Consider the following 22,784-nt stretch of genomic DNA (forward strand, 5'->3'; position numbering starts at 1 on the left):
GCAATGGTAGAGGTGAACCTTTGAAAAATAATTTAACATGCATCTCATTGTTTACACGAATGCACTCTGTAACTTCTGGAATAGATAAAGTACTATGACTCAATTTATAAAAAATTACATGATCATGATACTTCAAGAATGAAAAACCATCTGGAGCAAGACTTTCAGTAATATCGTCAAAGCTACTAATCAAATCATTTAATAAAAACTGTTCATATTGATCTGGCTGAAATATTCTTTTAGTTGGTGATTTTCTTAACGAATTAGAAGATTTTATAAGTTGTGATGAACCTTCTTCAGTCAAATTTGTGCAATCAAAAATAGTTGGAATAGGCTTTAGTTTTTTTATTAATCTAAATCGTTGATTCGTGTTACCTTTTTGAAAATATTTTTTTTCAAAGTGTTTGATGCATATAACGGAAGAATTAGTAGGTGTCCAATCTTTTCTATTTACAAATTTAATCCAACTTTTTTTTAACTCTTCATTTTTTGGAAACGAAAATACTACTGTAGATACTTCACCATAACTATGATAATTTGAACGACAATTTACAACGCAACATTTGTTAACCATCTTTTTAAACTTTCAAAGCTGCTTCTTTAAAAACACTTTTCGAGAAAACTGGCCTTCTATTTTTTTCTTCAAAATGCAAAATATCCGGCCGTATAAATAAAGTAGGCCATGATATAATACAAGTAATATATTTATATTTAAATTTTTATATGGTTCTGACGACAAGAACAATATGATCTTCTTACAGATTCCTTTATTATATTATCTTTTTCCAGATTTATATTACATGACAAATCTTATTAATAATATACAATTAATATAAATTAATATATAACATTAATATAATATATAATATAAATATAAGACAGAACTTTATGACAGTTACCGTCCGTCATACCTATTGATTTCCATATCTGATTACTGCTTTACTCAAAAGTAATTTTTAGTTAACTCTACAGTCATTTCATTAAGTCGTCTGTAATCTGTTTCACGATATGCTCAAATAAATGCAGTTATAAAGGTGGTACTACGTTAATTACCCGGTTCTGTAGATTTTCGTGGAGCAAACATAGACCAAAAAAGTTTTTGCATGTTTTGTACTGCTGACCTTCCATAACATACTTAAGGTGCCAATCATTAAATCTCTAGATTTTTCTTTATTTCGTTCACGATAGTAGCAGGCTAACTTTCCGCTATATATTATATAATAATAAAAATCAAAAAATATTTCAAATGAATTTTATTTATAATAAATATACTTACAAATAAAGTAAAACAAAATATTTTAGTGATTGAAAAAACTTACTGACAGACCTAACATACTGTTGATTAGTTTGAGATCTGCTGCCTCAAAAAACTTTATTTAATTTTGTCATCTGAAATAATCTTCCAATGTTCTAGTTGCTCTCTTGAACTCCACGTGCAATGGAAAAAATTGTGTTTTATTGACGACAGTGTTTATTAAAATATAATGTAACCTCTTTTAAATTTGTTGCGTCTTTTATGAAATTTTTTATCACTAGTGCTTTTTCTATAATCTTTATATGGCCTAGCAAATTTTTGTTAAATACAATTTCCATAAGTGATATCAGAATATGTGCAAAATATAATATTAAAGTGCTTGGTAGACTCTAAACTGTAGCGAACATTTATAACTTATTATGTTTACAATTTAAGACAATCATTCTTTATATATTTTATTTATATACAAATTTGAATTTGAACACATACACATGTATCATGGCTGACGCCACCGAGGGGGGCCCGGGTCTACCCACTTTTCTAGAGGACCTTTTATTGAAATTTTAATTGGTAGAAGACTCTATTTTAAAATCAACGACCGTGCTCCCCCTTCCCTCCTTCAAAACCCGTGTCGTCGCCCCTGTATATATATATATATATATATATATATATATATATATATATATATATATATATATATATATATATATATATATAATGTATTTCATTAGAAAGAGAAAAAAATAGTTACGCATACGTATAAATACATATGTGTGTATGTATGTATGTATGTATGTATGTATGTATGTATGTATGTATGTATATATATATATATACATATACATATATATATATATATATATATATATATATATATATATACATATATACATATATATATATATATATATATATATATATATATATATATATATATATATATATATATAATGTTAAACTATTCCTTACTGTTTTTATATATTTTCTAAAGCTAATTAAAATAAGTTATTGTTATAATAGAATGTTGAATTAACACTACGACTATCATAACATTCAATCGTTATTATTGTCCTAAGGGAATCATACCAATCGTTGCAAATGTTTAAAAGGAATTAATTGTGTAGCAATCTTTACTTCATTCGTTTTTTAAAAATAGGTTTACTTTGTTATTGCCTTTTTTGCGATAGTTTGTAATAAATAATTAGTGCATTTTAAATATTTAAAAACGCTGATGCGTTTTTAGTTCAAACAAGTTTGGAAGAAAATTGAAAAATTAAACGAATTTTTAAAACTTTAAAAATTATTTTATTTAGGATAATACATAAATTAGTTTATAAACATATAACTAAAAGTGAGAAAACAAGGCAATTATTTATCAAAAAGATACTGAATAAAAATTCCGGTATTTAGAGAACAAATACCGGTAATACCAAACGTCATTATACTACCGAAAACCAGCATTGCATGCCCTAGTTGTGCGCTGTTTTGCATTTTCTATAGTTTTGTCTGATGTTTGGCATGCTTTCTGTTTTGTAAGTAATTTAGTATAAGTCTTAATGTCGTAACGCATATGTTGTAAAGTTTATGCGAGAGTCAGATAATAGCCATTTTGTTCAGCGCACGCAAAAACTCTTGGCTAAAAAGATTTAAATTAAGAATATATAACATCAACTAATTCAGCATTCAGAATACCCACTCTAAATTGCGATGGATTTGGACTCAATAATACCTAATAAATAAATACATTTCAAGTTTTTTGCCTTGTAGGATTATTAGTATCCTACCTGAATCTAATGCTATGTCTTGTTAGGGTAGGATTCAATGATAACTAGTCGAGACTTTACTAATTGCAATTCTAATTTGGGGAATCTAAACGCTAATTCTATGTATCAGTATTCCTTATAACTTAAATATAATTTACCTCATTTGAAATGAACCTTTTTTTAGCAGTTTAACAGCTAATATAATAAATTTACATTTGTATGTTACATGGTGTATGATAAAGTATAAATTGTCTTTAAAATAAAGTAAAAAAGCTAATACAAAATGAAATAAAACTACAAGATGAGACTCAAAATAAAATAAAAAAAGTTAATAAAAAAATTTGCAATAAAATATTTTATTGATAATTTTGATGGTCTCCGCAAAAGCATAAACATTCCTTGGCATAAATATTTGTATTTGTAACTTATTTACAATAAGTTAATCAACAAAACTTTTTTTATCAACACAAATACGTCGAAACTTCTAATCTTCACCTTCATTTTGTTGCGAAGCAATTAAACGCATGACGGAGGCTTGTTTTAGGAAAAGCTTTGCATCTTCAACAGTCATACTTTGCAGTTTTTTTTCAAGAGTAGTCAATCCATCAAAAAACTATTTATAAAAACAAAAATTATAGTAATAATAAAATCATTTTTAAAATAAAATTTAATTGGGAAACAAACTAATACAGGTATTAATGGTTAAACATGCATGTTGAGAAATAAAAACAGATAAGTTAAAACAGATATTTTACAAACAGGTATTTTATGTATTTAGCATATATAACATATAGGGGAGAATGGTACTGAATGAACCTTGTACTGAATGAACCATTAGAAAAATGCATATAATTTTTAAATTGCATATAATGTATACTCAAAGTTTCTTTATAATTTTTGGTCAAACTTTATTCGTAATAATGCATTAATATTTGTGTTTTTTGTTTTTTTCAAGACAAAAGTAATTTTTTATCTTTTCGATTTGTTTCAATTTACACTAGATTTTTAAAATAAAATTAACTATGATTAATAATAATATTATAGATATATACTTTTTACTTTGTGTAACATTAGAATGAAGGTTATATGATTTACTGATTGCTGTGATTATATGGGTAACATGTGCATGTCGGTTAGTGTACTGGATGAACCACCATTGATTGTACTGAATGGACCGGTTCATTTTTCTGCAAAGTATTTATCGCGCTTCACTATGCTACTTACTAAAATAAAATAAACGAGTTTTTTCATCTAAATGAGCTATGGAAGTGTGGATTAGGAAATAAACCAAAATATCTAATAAACTTTTGTTAACGAAGACTCAAGTTCAATTATTCAATAATTAAGTGAAGCAGAATAATTATTTACAGTTAATAATTATTATTTTGTAGTTTACTTCATTATTTCAATAATTGAATGTCGTAATACTATTAAGATATATTAAATTATTTAAGTTGTTATTATTTATAATAACATATCTAGCATATAACATCTATTATACATACTACAGGCGTATGTATAATAGATGTCCCCGGGTGGCCAGCAGAGGCATTTGCCCCCCCAATAATTTTTCAAACTTAATAATTTTGAAAAAATTGACTGAAAAAATGTCTAAAAGAAAAAAAAAAAAAAAAGATCCTTAAAACCATTTCGGGGCCTCTAAATCCAGCATTACCCCCCCCCCCCCTCATGTAATTTTTGTTCCTACAGGCCTATACAATATATAATAAATGTTATATGCTAGACATGTTATATGGCATATAATCTGTTAGATAAGTTATATGCTAGATATTATTTAATATAGTTTATCTGAAATGTTATTTGTACGTTGCTGAAAATAATGACAATTGTCATTATCAGTAGTTTTTAAAATATAAAAAATAAAATAATATATGTTATATGTATATGATCCCAATAATATGATCCAAGCAATTGAAAATGTTTTGACAAAAACTTTATCTGAAAGAATAGCTGTTGAGACATTTGGAGTCAAATGTTCAACTCTTAAGAGGCGAATTAAAGAAGCTCGACTATCTCCAAATGGATTAAATAAATTGCAATGTATTCCATATAGTAACAGTTCTATAAAAGTTTTTTCAGTAACAGAAGAACAAGAGCTGGTTCAATATTGTTTAGTTTCTGCAAAAATGGGATATGGGCCAAGTCTTATTAAGCTCAGAGCATTAACATTTGAATATGTTCTCAAACTTGAGAAGAAATGCCCACATTCTGCTAAACGTTCTGCTAAACCTTGGTAAACAAATAAACAGCAGGTGTAGATTAGTTTAAAGCTTTTTTAAGCCATCATCCAGAGCTTGTTATAAGAAAACCAGAAGCAACATCTATTGGTCGAATGTCAGTACTCAACAAGTATAATGTAGATCTATTTTATAATAATCTGCATTATCTTTTGATCAAATACAAGTTTTCACGGAATGATATATGGGATGTTGATGAGACTGGTGTTACTACTTGAACAAGTGCCAGATCACGTTTTAGCTAAGAGAGGAGTGAGAAAAGTTGCTTCTGTTACAAGTGCAGAAAAAGGTATCTTGTTAACAATGGGCAATGCAGTAAATGCAAGTGGATCATCAATAACACAATTCTACATATTTCTGCGTGTCCATTTTAAAATATTTTTGCAAAATTGAATTCCTGGTCCTGTCGGCACTGCCAACAAATCTGGGTGGATGGTGGAATCAAACTTTATGGAGTGGTTTAATCATTTTATAAAAAGTATTTGACCATCTATAACAAACCCTGTGCTTTTAATACTAGATAATCATGAGACACATATATCAATTAACTTCATTGATTTAGCATCAGATAATGGTGTAACTGTTATAACAATCCCACCCCATACATCACACAAACTGCAACCACTAGATATAACAGTGTATGGACCTTTCAAACGTTATTATAATGGTGAAACTGATAGCTGGTTGGTATCACATTCAGGAAAAACTGTTTTAATCTATGACATTGCAGAAATTTCTGGAAAGGCTTGGGTAAAAGTATCAATGCCAATTAATATCATTAGTTGTCTTTTAGTATCTGGAATTTTAACTTGATCGATGGAAGGATGAGGATTTTTTTTTATCTCAAATTACAAGCAGAACAATCTGGAAACACTCAACATCACTCCAGTTTCAGTAGAAATTAATAGACCTAATCCTGAAGCACTCAAGCTCAATCCAGTTACAGTAGAAATTATTAGTCCTAATCCTGAAGCATTCAACATCAATCCAGTTTCAGTAGAACCAAATAGAAATATTAAAGCCAACAAAAATGTTAGCAATACCCTGAATGTGGAAAGTATACACCCTTATCTTTCTGCAAAAGCTCATTTAGAAAAATTCAAAGGTGTTCGCAAAAGCTCTCTTCTTCAATTTCAACTGATACTAAAGCTGTGTGAGATTAGGTTTTTTTATCTTCAATCGAGTTCGATCAAGATAACAAAAAATTTGATCGAGTTCAAGATTATAAAACAAACTAATAAAAGTGTACATTCAATTCAATTAAAAATGTCATCATCATCAAACCATACTTATCCTAATGCTTAAAGTCTACAAATTTTTATGAAGAAAGGTAAGTTCTTCTACATATTCTGATAGAAGACTGCAGCATTTAATGGAAAGGATGTTCGCAGATGTCGAGTTCAGTCACTCAATTGACACTGGTTGCTGGGATTGCCAGAAGTAAATAATACTCCATAATTTTACAGCACTGAAGTGTTTTAACATAATTTTACAGCAAATTTTTGAAGTGTTTTAATATAATTTTACAGCAACTTTTTGAAGTGTTTTAATACGATTTTACAGAAAGTTTTTAAATATCGAACTTTAGGTTCAAAATTTGAATTATACTGGATTAACTAAACACATTCGATTCGAGTTCAAAAAAAAAACAAAAAAAAAAAAAACCAAGAAAGAAATCAAGTAACTCAAAATCTCTAAAGTTTCCATTAATGACATAATAATGAGGTTGATGATATTCTTGTTGAAAGAAGTGATAATGGTGTTAAAGATTGTTTAAATATTTGTGGAGGCATTACATCAAATTATGATTTGTGTGCTATATGTGAAGAAATGGGTCAAGACAACGAAGTGTGGTACCGTTGCAGACAGTGTGTGAGCTGGGCACATAAAGCTTGCACAAGTGCAGATAATGCCAGCCAATATGTCTGTGATTATTGTAATTTGACTATCTGATTGAGACTAGTCTAAAATTGTATTAATTAATTCAGAAATATCAATAATGCCTCAACATACTGCTTTCTTATTTTTAAACTCCATTTATCACCCTAACTGCTTTGCATAATGTAACTTGCTATGTGCAATGGCTTACAACTTTTAATATAGTATACAATATACTAGGATAGTTATCTTGTCTTCTGGATTGATATCTGCCATAGTTATTGACAATATAGATATTGATCTTTTTTATAAAAAATAACTATTTTGTGGTCCATTCAGTACAAGGGTTGGTCCATTCAGTACAGTACTGAATGGACCATTAAACAACTTTGTATGAGTCACATTTATAGCACATTTTAACTATGTACTGTTAGTAATGGTTTACAACTTTTAAGGATTGTTAGTTAAGATATTAATCTTGACCTCTGAATTAATATATCCGCCATATTTGTTGACAATATAGGAAAAAATTATTTTTATAAAAAAGTTGAATTTTGTGATCCATTCAGCACCACTCTCCACTATAGTTTCATCAACAGATAAAATAAAAACAATTTCACCCCCCAAAAAACTTAAAGTTATTAGTTAAAGGTGGCCAGCAAAAACTTTCTGATATGTGATTTAATGGCTAGTCATTAGCTAACCACTTTTGGTGGCTACCACTAATGGCCCACTAAGTAACTGATGAGCAAAACTACAAAAGACCGCTCAAAATAACTATTTAGTTTCAAAATGCCTATATATATGTATATATAAATATATACCTGTGTATATAAATATGTATATATATATATATATATATATATATATATATATATATATATATATATATGTATAAATATATATATATATATATATATATATATATATATATATATATATATATATATATATATATATACACATATATATATGTATATATATATATATATATATATATATATATATATATATATATATATATATATATATATATATATATATATATATATATATATATATATATATATATATATATATATATATATATGAGGGGTAAAAATAACATCCGGATTCTATGGTTGTGACCTCTAGTTGAAATAAATCGGCCAACTAACCCAACACCTGACTTGAGGCCTGGATTGACTTGAGGCCTGGAGTCACCTCGTTTTCTTCTATGATTTAATATTGTAAGGTCCAATTTAACATTTGTTGTTTTTCATAACTAAGCTTTCTATTTGTGGCATTTTTGTAGTTTAGTGTTTGGTGCGTCATTTTGGTGGTTCAGTGTTTAACTTTTTCCAGCGCAAAATTTTTGGCTAAATTTGATTTCAGACTTCATGCTGGAGCCTAAAATTGAAGAGGTTGCACAGGTTGTATACTAAATTTTCTACATTTACAATCTCTACTTAGTAAACTTAAAAGTTTTTTTAATAATCTCATTATTTTTACCTGAATCTAAGTTTTATTAACACATCCTTTGTTTGAACAAAGGATGTGTTAATAAAACTTAGATTCAGGTAAAAATAATGAGATTAATAAAAAAAATGTTTCCGCCTAATATCAGGTTGAACAAAAATACCTATAATGGTATTACATATATAGATGGTATTACATCTATTTTATTAAAGTCGATATATTGTTCTTTAACTGAAAGAAAGCAAAGGGTTCTATTAGGTAAAGGTGAATCCTAATGTATATAGCTAGCAATGTGCCAGAAAGATCTGTGTTTGGTCCAACTTAATTTTTTTTCCAACTTTATTACCAACGTGAATTTATTACTACAATCATGTTTTTCACGTTCTTGTGTAGTTACTATATTAAACCATAATTATTTTTCTCATCTTTTTTACAAGAACATCTCTCTTGAGTCAAAAAAAGTTCTACATCTCAAAAATCTTTATGTAACAATTAAAAAATTTCAACTTATTTGCAGGGTTATTATTAATTATATAGTGGTTTATTAATAATTATATACCAGTTTAATAATAATTATATATCTGTTTATTAATAATTATATATCAGTTTATTAATAATTTTATAGCTATTTATTAATGATTATATAGCGTTTGTATATAATTTAATTTTTTAAAAATAAATGATATATTTATCCATTAATACCACGTTATTCCATCAGAAAATCATTATTATTTTAAATATATTTTTGTTTGTTTTAGCTCCATGGAAAATAATTTTAATGAAAGTGAACCTGTCAGAAATATGAGAAGGAAAAAAAGAGTACCAATTTCATCTACATTAATTAAACAAATAAAATTAGAATTAACAGAGGGAAAGTATAGCTCAAATTGTGAATGCTACTGATTTGGGAGTATCCACCATTAGAAAAAGACTAATAGAATAATCTTAGCGATTGTTTTAACCTACTACAGAAAAGTGGCCCTAAGCAAAGCTTCAATTCTCGTGCTAAGATTTGTTATCTGAATGTATTCAAGACAACAATTGACTTATGCAGGGTGAATGGCCAAAAAACTTCAAGAAAATGGAATAATCATATCCCAATCATCTATATCTTGTTACCTTAAGAAGCTTGAAATTACAAGAAAAAGATTAAGAAAGGTCTCTGATATCACCTGTTCACCAAGAATAATTAGTGTGAGAAAAAGTTATTCTATTCGCTATAGAAATATTAACTATTTTCAAATATTATTCTTGGATGAAACCAGGTTCAATTTACATTCAAGACCAAATTTTGGATATTCACCTAGAAACACTCCTGCATTTACAACTGTTCCTGCAAAAAAAAGTCGCAATATCAGTATACTTGCATTAATATCAGTCAGAGTCATCTTAAAACATTGAATTATTGAAGGACTTTTCAACACTGAAATTTTCTCAGAATTTCTCAAGCAATGTTATGATGCAGATTGTTTGAAAATAAAATTCCTATCATGGACAACGTAGGATTTCATTAATCAGGACTGATAATTCAATTTTTCAGGGATAAGAATATTAGATACGGATATCTGCCCCCATATTCTCCCCAGTTAAATCTTATAGAAAGAGTCTTTTCATGTTTGGGGAACAGATAATACAAATTACGTCCACATCCAGAAACTAAAGAAGATATTATTCAACACATTAATACAGTAATAGCAGTATGAATGAGAATGTTGATTTTATGGCGTTTTATCAACATACGAAGAATTATCTTGCCAACAAAGCTGCAAGCAGCCACTAATTAAAGTTGGAAGTTACTGAAAGAGAAAAGATCAAGATTGTAGAGCAAGATAACAATTGATGGACAACTTAAAGGATTGCAAATTATATGAATCAGGAAAGCAAGATGAAGGAAGCGAATTCCAAAGAGTTGATGTTCGAGGAAAAACTAGACGAATAAGCGTTTTTAGAGCTTAGGAACAGTCAAAGAAAAAGGATGACACTTAATTAAATGACGAGTAATACAAGAATGAATTTTAGTAGATGGCACAAGAGACACTAGCTCTTTAGAGCAGTGCCCATTATAGTATTTGTAGAAAAGAGAAAGAGAAGCAACATTACGACGATGTGATAATGGTTGGAGGTTGGCTGCAAGAGCAGGTCCAACTATGTTTACAATGCATTTTTGCACCTTGTCTAAAAGAGAAAGGGCATCATTAGAAGAACGGCCCCAGATATGGCAACAGTATTTCATACAAGGCCGGATTTGAGATTTATAGAGATAAAGAATAGAATCTGAAGTAAGAAAGTGACAAGGTTGATAAAGAGATGCAACATTAGCAGATGCTAATTTTGCAACTGATTTGATATATGGTTTCCAAGAAAGATTGGAAGTAAGAGTTAATCCTAGAAGATGAAGAGAAAATGACTTATCGAGTACGTAACCAATCATAAATATAGGAAGATCTAAATTATTGCGTTAACGATTGGCTGAAAAAATTGATTTTTATCTGAATTAAAGTTCACCAGCCATGCTGTAGCAGAAGTGAGATCCTTTTTAAGCTCAAACGCTCCCCCCAAGTAATCAGAGAGTGTTGGTTTCTTATCACGACAAGAATAAATGGTAGTATCATCAGCAAACAATGCCACCTTAGATGTGAGAATATCTGGAAGATCGTTAATGTAAATTAAAAAGAGCATAGGGCCAAAGATAGAACCTTGAGGAACCCCTGAAGTTACAGAATAAGAAGAAGAGTGCTGTCCATTGAGGACAACTTTATATTACGATCGGAAATGAAGGATTCAATAATCTTAAAGATGTTGCCAGATACACCATAAGAAGAAAGCTTATGGAGAAGACCAGCATGCCAAACTTTATTAAAAGCTTTTGAAATGTCAACAATAAAACCTATCAGTTATTACTGTTAGCAAATTAGCAGTAGAACAAGAAGATCGAAATCCATATTGATGGTCAGAAAGTAAGTTATTAGATTCAAGATGAGAAATTAAGTGTTTGTTAATTAAAGATTCAAAAACCTTGCTTATGATAGGAAGAAGACTTATGGGACGATATTTAGACAAATCAGATCGCTCTCCAGAATTTTTGATAGGGATAACAGATGCCGCTTTCCAGCAGACTGGAAAACAAGACTCTGATAAGCACTTGTTGAATAGATTTGAGAGTATAGACAAAAGCTCCGGAGAACATTTCTGCAAGACAATAACAGGTATGTTGTCTGGGCCACAAGCTATAGAAGAGTCTAGGCAGGAAATCACTTTAGATACAGAAGCTGAAGTGATATGAATGTCAAGCAATAGATGGAGTGATATGAATGTCAAGCACATTTGTCAACAGGAAGACAAAAGATTTCTACCCAAGGGCCATCACGAAGAAAGTCACGGAAAGAATCCCAGTCAGCTATACTGTAGTTGTAAGAGGTTCGATAATAGGGGGATTCAGGTGATGAAGAAGAATGGGATATTAGTTTTAGAGCGATCAAACTGTGATCAGAAGCACCTAAGGGTGAATGTGGAGAAACTGAGCACTGACTAGGATCAGAAACAAGACATAAATCGAGTAGAGAAGGTAAATGATTCGGGTTGTCAGAAAAGCGAGTTGAAAAGTTGACTATTTGAGTTAGGGATTGAGAAAGGCAAAAGTTGTAGTCTTTAATGCCTGCAGAGTAGGGTGTCTCAAAAAATTTATTTTTGGAAAATCAAAATGTGGAAAAGTTCAATCGATATCATTATGTATTAGTAGCTTATAGTAAAAATTTTAGCCTCCCAAATCAACTCTAAGGTAAAGAAGGTGGTTTTAGATAATTTCTATATAATATAATTTTTCCTGAATATTATATTTTAAAGTTCCGAATATAGATAGTTTTTAATTTAAAACACTCACAAAACATTGGTTTTGATTTAAAATATATCTAATAGAGTAAGGAAAATACAGATTTTGTGACAATTTTATTTTCAGATAATCATTCTAAATTGAGTTTAAAAGCAACAAAAACGTGATTACAGTTGTAATACTTGTTAGATGTTCTGCAGGTACTTCTTTGTAACTTTCGTGGATACTTGTTGTCTATTTTTACGGACAACCTAGAAAATAATAAATAAAATTAAAAAAGCAGGTTATTTTGTAAAATAATTAAATAAACCATGCAATAAAATTCCTAGTATTTGATATTAATAGTCTATTTTATTAAATAAAATGATATGGAAATACTTTTAAAAATTTTGCAGACATTATTGTGTAGCATGCGCGTACATTGGGTGGGGTAAGTCGTTGTTAGGTGGAAATTGTTAAATGCAATTGAATTCCTTTTTTGTTATTAAAAATGAGCATGATATGTGTTTGCTATTTTGAATTGCCTAATTTTTCAAAAACGACCCCCTCCCCCTAACAATTTACACACTATAAGTCTGTGTAATAATGTTTAGTAATTACCTGAAGAGTATCCTGAAGTCTATCCTCGTTATGTGTCCTTCCAATAAAGTCTTGGATCAGCTTTATGTGACGTTCTGCCTTATCATTTATCACTGCAAGCTGATTTGCACAAGCAGAAAACTTGACAAATGACTTAGGGGCTTTCTCACTTTCGCAAGCAGCTTTACCTTTCTCCCTCCACAGCAAAAGCTCTTCCTTCGTGATTTCTAGGAGAAAAAAGAGAAGATAACTCAGTGCTCAGTGACAAAATCATCAAGAGATGACATGGGAACAATGACTGGCTGGATTCCAGATTTCTCAAGCACCATATATTCTTTTTCTGGAACGGCAAAAGACAACAATTTGTTAAGGATGTTGTTCTTAACTCGGTATATCTAGATCCCTGTCAGCAAGAGACAAAACTACAAGCTGGGGAGCTAGATACCAAGTGTGACGTAGAAGGCTTTTGTTGAGAACTTTCCCAATCTCTGCGTAGGCTTTGTAATCATCTGACATTTGGAGCTGGTGAGCTATCTTAAAAGCTCTTAGGTCATTTAAATGAGCTTGAGTTGCCATAGGACTCTTCAGAAAGAATAGACCATGGAAAAACACAATATAATTTGTAGCAGTGTTTATGTTCTTGAGAGTAGCAGGCTCTACTGTTTTTGAATCATTCAGATGATAGTTCTGTGTCATCTGCAGAACAAGGAAGTAAAGACAGTCACTCATAAACCTGGCCTCATGGTGAGCTTCCGGCTGCTTAAAGAAGAAATTAGATATACCTGCACCCAGGAAGTAAGCCAGTAGCTGGCAAAAAGAGACTTATAGTCTCCTCTTTGGAAAGTGTTTCTCTGAAGTGCTGTGGTGCAAAATTCTTTAGTTTCAACTGCAAGTTGGTGCAAAAGAGTACCTGGTCTAAATGCATCCTGAGACCATTCAAATTTGACAATTCTTTCAAGTTTATTAACTTCTCTATGTATTTGCGGCCATAACTTCTGAAGTAAAACATAGAGGTGTTGGCTTGGACTTTTTGTTGTGCCAAAAACAAGTTCCATGACATGAGACACATGCCTCTCATATATGTGATGTCTGCACATTAGCCAGAGAACAGGCCTCCCCAAAGCATGAACAATAACATTTCTAATAGCTCCATTGTTCTTTTTTGTGTTGCTAGCTGTGGTGTCAGCACACACCCCAATAACTTGATCAGCACACACCCCAATAACTTGAACAAGCTCATAGTATTTGAGGATACTTTGAATGGCTACAGCCTGGTCGCTTCCCTTGAAGCTTTTAATTTTCAAAATACCAAGCAGAAAATCTAAAGGGTCAGCTCCAGGAGAAGCAACGCTTATAGCTATCCTCTCATGACACTGCTTCTTCACTGGTGTACTGCCTTACAATTTTAGTATCAAAGTGAATCACTAGCCCTAAGCCTCTTACTTTGTCCATGTTTTGCTCTCTGATGATCTGGGCTTCTGACTCTACTACAGTGCGTGCTTTCCTATTCAGAGTTGATCTTGAGATCTTCAACTCCTCAATGTTAATACCGCCAGCTTTATAAAGAGATGTCAATAAACAGGTTCCTGGTCGAACACCAATACCATATCTTGTCATGATTGGGATCCAATTGTTTAGGAGTTCATCCATACTTAGCTGAAGACTAACTTTTACTTCCCCTGAAATTATTTGGGTCTTTGTAGGAGGCATAAAAGCTTCGTCAGAGTCTGGAAGGCTATTACTGTCTGTGTACCAGGAAACTTCAAACTCTCTTTGTTCTAGTTCTTCTACCTTCCTTTTATTCTTTTTTTCTTGATTTCTGAGCTTTTCATCTTGTGAGCGCATTTTTTCTTCCATTGTTCTTATTTTCTCCACAGCCAAAAAGCATTTTTTTGAAATGTGTTATCAATACCCGCCATCTTGACCATGCGTCCTTTGAGACAGTGCTTTAGAAATTCAATGTCCTCTTTTTGAGCCTCTTTGCTCCTTAATGAATCACTCTTTATTAAGTTAAAGATGTTGGCCTTATGAATTGGGAATAAAAAGTTGCTTTCATTTAGAAAGTTGTTTACTTTCTTACAGTAGCTTCCTTCTGGTAGACTTAGAGTCTTGAGTCTTTTTAGAGATTGGTACTCATTGATCTTGTTGGTAATTTTGTTTCGAATTTGCTGCTCTGTGAGTATGAAATTGTTGTTGAATCCAGCTTTGCCCCACAAGTTTACTAGTCCTCTCAAAATGCAAACACCTCTGATTGTCTATCGCCAATTCTCTTCACACATTCCTTCAGCTAACTTGCTGCATTTCAGATAACTTTTTCCAGAAGCAAGGGCACATCCAACTTTACAGTTCATCTTGGTAGTGCTAAGAAAATGCCAAATGGTTAAGTAACCACAAGTAAAAACAAACAGATAAAATTCAGAAATTTTTTAGACGTTACCTAGTTTCTTTCATCTAATGTTGAGCCAGTAAAATCTTCTGAGCATTTCTCCAGTCGTTGGAAGTCGATTTGGAGCAAAGCTTTGCAGTGGAAAGCCTAACAAATAAAACTATCTACGCTTTCTTGCAGCCTGTCTCAAATCTTCAGCTGGCTCTAGTATTGTATTGTGGCATTTTTTTCCTGAAGCCATTGTCTGAAAATATAGCTAATACAGTTTATAAATTATATATATTTATTAATTTATAGTATAAAATATAGCTTATAGTACAGTAGTTTGTTTTGTAACAGCAAATAATACTATTAAAAAATACTTTTTTTGCCAAGCAAAAAAAAAAGCGTATCATACATAGCATACTCGTGTTGTTTTTTATTACAATTATCTGCACTTAACAAATTTTTTGAAAAAAGTCGCTTTACAATTGAAAAATAAACTTTAATGAAATGAAAACTTATTTATTATGTAAAACTTTCATATGCACGCGCGCAATTTTTATGTAAGGAGAATTAGAAAACAAATCTTTTTTTTTTCATTTTAACCCCTTATTAAAATTGTTAATTATATTATTTTTTTAATAATTTTTGTCACGTATTATAAACCAAAATGTATAAATAACTAAAAAATAATTATATTAACAATGTTATTAAAACATTTACATTAATTGAAAAATGTGTTTGCTAAATTCTCGTAACATAAAAAAAAGTTATTACAAAATAATAAATTTGCAATATAATATTCTATTACAAAGAAATTGACTAAACCACCTTCTTTACCTTAGAGTTGATTTGAACGGCTGAAATTTTCACTATATGCTACAAATACATAAAGATAACGATTGAGCTTTTCCACATTTTGATTTTCCAAAAAAAATTTTTTTTTTGAGACACCTACTGCAGAGTCACTGACACTAGAGCCAAGCCATTCAGAGTGGTGAGCATTAAAGTCACCAACAACAACTATATTAGCTGATGGATAAAGAGAGAGGGCTTGGTCAATATGATCAGAAATAACGTCAAAAAGAGTGCAGTCTTGAGATGAACGAGAGCAATATAGAACAAAGAGAAAGGCAATAGAGTGAAGTGGTGCTAAACGAAAGCACATGAAAGAACAGTCTGTGGATTCAAACCTAGTTTCACAACAAATGGATGAATTCTTACGAATGTAAATGTCCGGGCCAAGCATGTGACTATTGGAGTCTTTTGACGAATTAAAGAATAATAACCATCAACACTAAGATCACAAGATGTGGCCTCTGCAATGCACACCAAAAGTACAAACAGGGACACCACCCATGCGCAACATGGCACTGTTAATACTTTGATATTTTTCAGCTGTTGATGGAATCAGCCTCTCTGAGAGCTCCCACAGAGTTCGGGAAACCTGACTACCAGCCAACCTCAAAACCCTAAAACTGAGTTTTAGAGCTGTACCCTCATTAGGAGATAATAGAACGAGTTGCCTAGTCATAAAAACAGAGACACAAGCAAAACCCATGCATTGAGTCAAGAAGATCCAGCATTCAACATCCTAAAATGGAAACAAATACAGCTGCGCCAGCCTAATAGATGAAGGGGTGCGAGGCTGGTCAACAGATAGAATCTGTTTACCCCTTAACAACACTTTTTATATTTATTTTACTCGATGTATTCTTTATTTTAACTAAGAAAGGTATTTTATGAATTATATATATTTGTAAACAACCCGATATATAAATATTAATAAACTGCTATAAAATTACTAATGAACTGATATATAATTATTAATAAACTGATATATATTTACTAATAAACTGATATATATATTTACTAATAAACTGATATATAACTATTAATAAACTGATATATAATTATTAATAAACCCTTATATAATTATTAATAACCTTGCAAAGATTTAAAACTTTCTTGCTTTATAAAAAAAGATTAAAAACTAAAATCAAAACAGTAAATGTAATCAATTTTTCTGGTGTTTGTCTGGCCTGGTGTTTGTGTACAATGTATCTGGTCCGCTGTTTGTGTACAAAAACTTTTTTCACCAAATTTTAATAAATATTCTGGAGTCTTTTTATAAACCTACAAAATATCTAAAGGGTCCCTAATTCAAAAAAAAAAAAGTTTTTCAAAATTATGTCTTGTTGGGTGCCAAATTATGTAACAGTTTCATAAATACTAATTATTTTTGTTGACGGTCAAGAATGATTTTGAAAATTATTTTGCAAATATATATTGCATAAATACTTTTTTGCATATATATATATATATATAATTAATTAGTAAAAAACACTTATCTAACTTTTATCTTCGACTCGGAGTTTCACCATCGCTGGATCATCAGGAAGAGTATTGCTCTGTTCATTATTGCTCTGTTCTTTAAGAACATTGAGCACTCTATTTGTAAAATACACTAACATAATTTACATATATATATATATATATATATATATATATATATATATATATATATATATATATATATATATATATATATATATATATATATATATATATACATATATACATATATACATATATACATATATATATATTTATATATATATATATTTATATATATATATATATATATAATGGAAACTCTAATATATATATATATATATATTATATATATATATATACATATATACATATATACATATATATATATATATATACATATATATATACATATATATATATATATATATATATATATATATATATATATATATATATATATATATATATATATATATATATATATATATATATATATATATATATATATATATACTAGGTTGTCCCATAAGTTCGCGGGCACTTGAAGCTAATATTTCAAACATAATTTTTTTTATGACGTTTGACTCAAATCAATTAATGATTGATATTATTTTGTAGTATTTTTACTCCTCTTTAAAATGGTGTATTGCTTTTTGTAATTGTGATTTAAAAATGTGTCTTTTTAGTTCTAAAATGACGGACGAAAAATATGAGATTCGCGTACTTTTGCGTCACTATTGGAAAAAAGGACTGAGTTCAAGAGATGCAGCAGCTGAAATTTGCAATGTGGAAGGCGAGGGAATGGTCAAGAAAACCGCAGCGGCCAAATGGTTCAAGCGCTTTAACAACGGCGAAACCAGCCTTGCAGATCTACCCAGGTCAGGCCGTCCATCGACAGTAAACAATGAGGCGCTGCGCGAGCTGGTGGAGCAGCAACCACAAACTAGCACCCGCAGATTGTCGGCAGAGCTCGGCCCTTCCAAGTCCACCATCGATCGCCACCTCCATCAAATCGGACTCGTCAGAAGGCGCTGCCGAGAAGTTTCTCACGAATTGACGCTTGCGCAGCAAAAACGACGCGTCGACACCTGCACCCATCTGCTCGAAAACCCCAAGGACTCTTCGTTTCTTTTTTCAAATTTCGGAGTTGCCTGGAATTGAAGTTCTTCCTCATCCTGCATACAGTCCGGACCTTGCGCCATCCGACTACCACCTGTTCCGTTCGATGGCTCACTTTCTTCGCGCTAGGACCTTCGATTCTTTGAAGGAGGTCGAAAATGGGTGTAGAGAGTTTTTCGCCTCCAAACCGGCGGAATGGTATCGTCGCGGAATTGAGCAATTGGCGCAAAGATGGACAAAAGCTGTAGAAAGCAATGGAATTTACTTTGAAGAATAATTGTTAATAAATATTAAGTTACAATGAAATAAAGTTTTGTCGCAAAGTGCCCGCGAACTTATGGGACACCCTAGTATATATATAATATATATATATATATTAGAGTTTCCATTATACATATAGATATAAATATATATATATATATAATATATATACATATATGTATATATAATATATATATATATTTATATAATATATATATATATATATATATATATATATATATATATATATATATATATATATATATATATATATATATATATATATATATATATATATATATATATATATATATTAGAGTTGTCCATTATGGCAATTTTAGAAACTTCATGCTTCAAATACTCAGCAACTTCATTGCTAAGCAACTTCAAATATTCTAACAAAATACCTCAACTTCAGAATTAAAAAAATCAAGGCCCAATGTTGCAACCAACAACTCATTTTTTATTTCCTCTTCCTGCTCAAAGAACATGGTTTGTCTGTGTATTTCTGCTTCCATGTTCCTTAATTTATATGTGCAGTTATCAAAATTATTTTCTAAATTTTCAACCATTTGTTCAAATTCATCTTTCCAATCATAGTATATTGGGTCTGGTTCATTTACTAAAATAAAAAACAAAAAATTTATTTAAATGCATTACACTTCATATCATAAAGTCACATCACATAATTGACATAATTATCACATCACATAATTACAGTAACTATCTTTTCTTAAAAAAAAAAAAAAATTCAATTAAGTTCAATGTAACCCCCCAGTAAAAATTGCGTTGATAAAAAAGTGAAAAAAACAAAAACAAGAAGAAAGAGTCTTAAAAAGTCTATAAGTCTAAAGAATCTTAAAACTATATCAAAATTTACACTTTTTTTTTTGAAATTTTTTTTTAAATTCTGCTCCACTCCCACCAAGGCTTCAAGCAACCGCTATTAAGTTGGGAGTTGATTTAAAAAAAAAAGAATAGAGTTAAAGAGCAAGGAAATGGTTGGCAGAAGATTTGAAAAGTTGTTGGTTGTATTGAGTTAGAAAACAGGAAGATAGAAGTGAGTTCCAAAGGGTTGAAGTGCCGGGAAAAAAACTAAACGAATAAAAGTTTTTACAGCATGCAGGGAAAGATACAGTAAAAGGATGAATGACAAGTCAAAGAAGAAGTCAAAACTTTGCTGAATGACAAGTCAAGCCAGAATGAGTTTTAGTTGATGGAACTGCTCCTTATAGCAGTGACCATAATAGTATTTGTAGAAAAGAGATACAACTTTACAACAATAAGAGAGAGGCTCAAGTCTAGTAGATAAAGCTACGTAGATTCAACTACGTTTACAATGCATTTTTGAATTTTGTCAAAAAGAGAAAGAGCATCGTTAGAAGAACCAGCCTAAATATGACAACACTACTTCATACACGGACAAATACATAAAAGCTATTTTTATGTATTGCCATATATAATATTATGGCAATACATAAAAAGAGTTTTTACTAATCATATATATTATTAGGAGTCATATTAATTATTATTATTATTATTATATAATTATTATAGAAATTATTATAGAAAACTTTAAATTTACCTATAAATTATTATAGAAATTATTATAGAAAACTTTAAATTTACCTATAAATTATTATAGAAATTATTATAGAAAACTTTAAATTTACCTATAAATTATTATAGAAATTATTATAGAAAACTTTAAATTTACCTATAAATTATTATAGAAATTATTATAGAAACTTTAAATTAACCTATAAATCATTCATTCATTTATGTTCTTTTAAAAAAGTGAAAAAAATGATTATGACAGAACAATATTAGCAGAGAGGTAAAGAAAAAAGATCAAATTGATCAGAAATTATATCTAAAAAAGTGCAATCTTGAGAAGTAGGAGAATGATAAAGTACCAAGAGAAAAGATAGAGTAAGGAGGTGCTAAGCGGAAGCATATAAAAGAACAGTCAGAGGATCTAAACTTGATTTCTTGACAAACACCTGAATTGAGGCCCAAGAAGGAACAAATGAATTTAAATTAGTCTCACAAAGAGCTAGCAAGTCTGGTGAATTTTGAAAGAGGTAATATTCAAATGATGAAAGTGACCTTGAAGTGCATTAGTATTTGTAAAAGATGTAATGAAATAGTTGGGTCTTAATGATGGTTTTTTAAGTTTTATATATTTGGGTACTTTGGCAATAGTGTAAGTTAAAAAAAAATTGACTCATTCATAGACAAAGCACTGCATCCCAAGCAATGCATCCCTAGCAGTTATCTCAGTTCTGCTAATTAATGCAAAGTTGTAGCTTAAAGCTCCTAATGTAGCCCCAACATCCATGTGCAACATGGCACTTGATACTTTCATATTTTATAGCTGTTGATGGAATCAGCTTCTCTGAGAGTTACCACAGAATTTGGGAAACCTTACTACCAGCCTGCATCAGAACTGTTACACTGAGTTTTAGAGTTGTACCTTTATTTTGGGATACCAGGAAGAGTTGAATAGTCACTATTAACAAGGCACAAGCAAAAATCTATGAGTCGAGTCAAGAAAATCCAGCACTCATCATCTTAGGCAGAAAAGAATTTAACACAGGTTGACATCTATGCCAGCCTTATAAATGAAATAGGAGTGCAAGGCTGGTCGACAGAATTATCCTGCTTACCCCTAAAATCTTTGCCAAGGAGGCCTTCAACAAGACAGTAGTTGGATGAAGATAAAATTTGCTCAAGATTAGTAATTTTATTTAGACACCATCTTGAGCTTTTACTAAACCAAGAGCCCCGAGAAAGGGGAAATTAAGTTGGATCATGATGATCCTGAACATGACCTTACCTGGATTATTTAAAAAAAGTTACTTCCTGTAAGCAGTTCTTCAAAACATTGAACGGGGTATTTTAGAATTGTATTAGGAAAAACAGTATGCTAAAAATTAAGGTGAGCGTATGCAGTTGGAGTCATTTATTGTTTATTGAGCTCACAACACATCGGATATTTAAGCAGAACACAAACATACATATAGTAACTTATGGATAAATAAACACTGTGCCAGTGGTTCAGAAAGAACAAAAACATACAAATAGCAACTTACAGGTGAGTTAACACCGCGTTGGACAAACACACAGTAATTTACAGGTGAGCTAACACAATAAATAAAACAAATCCAACTATAAAGAAACAAAAAAATTACAACAGACAAGGCAGATATTAGATAGTATTAATGACAGGAAGTACACTTCATCCAGTTATTGCTTAGAAAGTGAATCCTACAAGGAAATAGGAGATGAAACAGGTTGCATTGGATTACATATTACCAGTAGAACAGTGATAAACTTTGCATAAACTGGCAGGAAAGTAAATATTAATCTTAATGCTTGTTTTCAGTAATATGTTTAGCGTAAATATATTTTTAAATATATACACCATTGCAATAATATTAAATGTTTCTTTTTCTTTTTCAACGATAATTGTTAACCAAAGTAAACTTAGCAATCTCAAACTTTACATTGTTTAATGTCATAGATGAATACTTATGATAAAAGGCACATAAAAGTATCAATAAAATAAACTTAACATGAGTGTGATTCTTGAAAAAAAATCTTTGTAGAGGTAATGTGCCATCCCCAACCTCTGTTGCCCCCTACTCATTTTTCTGGCCCCCTCAATGCTAAACCT

The 22,784-nt window shown here is 30.4% G+C and overlaps 1 protein-coding gene across 7 annotated transcripts in view; it reads right to left on the reverse strand.

Moving 5' to 3' along the window:
• Positions 1 to 3,180: 3,180 nt before the first annotated feature.
• Positions 3,181 to 22,784, reverse strand: part of LOC100206152 (uncharacterized) — a 184,509-nt gene continuing 164,905 nt past the window's right edge. For all 7 annotated transcript variants that reach the window (XM_065802267.1, XM_065802268.1, XM_065802273.1 and 4 more), the window contains 2 exons: positions 19,513 to 19,727; positions 3,181 to 3,631 (listed from right to left, as the gene is read on the reverse strand). In XM_065802267.1, the coding sequence (XP_065658339.1) occupies positions 3,503 to 3,631; positions 19,513 to 19,727 (344 nt within the window). In that variant the 3' untranslated portion in view covers positions 3,181 to 3,502. The remainder of the gene's footprint in view (positions 3,632 to 19,512; positions 19,728 to 22,784) is intronic.

The sequence above is a fragment of the Hydra vulgaris genome, chromosome 08 (genome assembly GCF_038396675.1).
Source record: "Hydra vulgaris chromosome 08, alternate assembly HydraT2T_AEP".
Classification (NCBI taxonomy): domain Eukaryota; kingdom Metazoa; phylum Cnidaria; class Hydrozoa; order Anthoathecata; family Hydridae; genus Hydra; species Hydra vulgaris.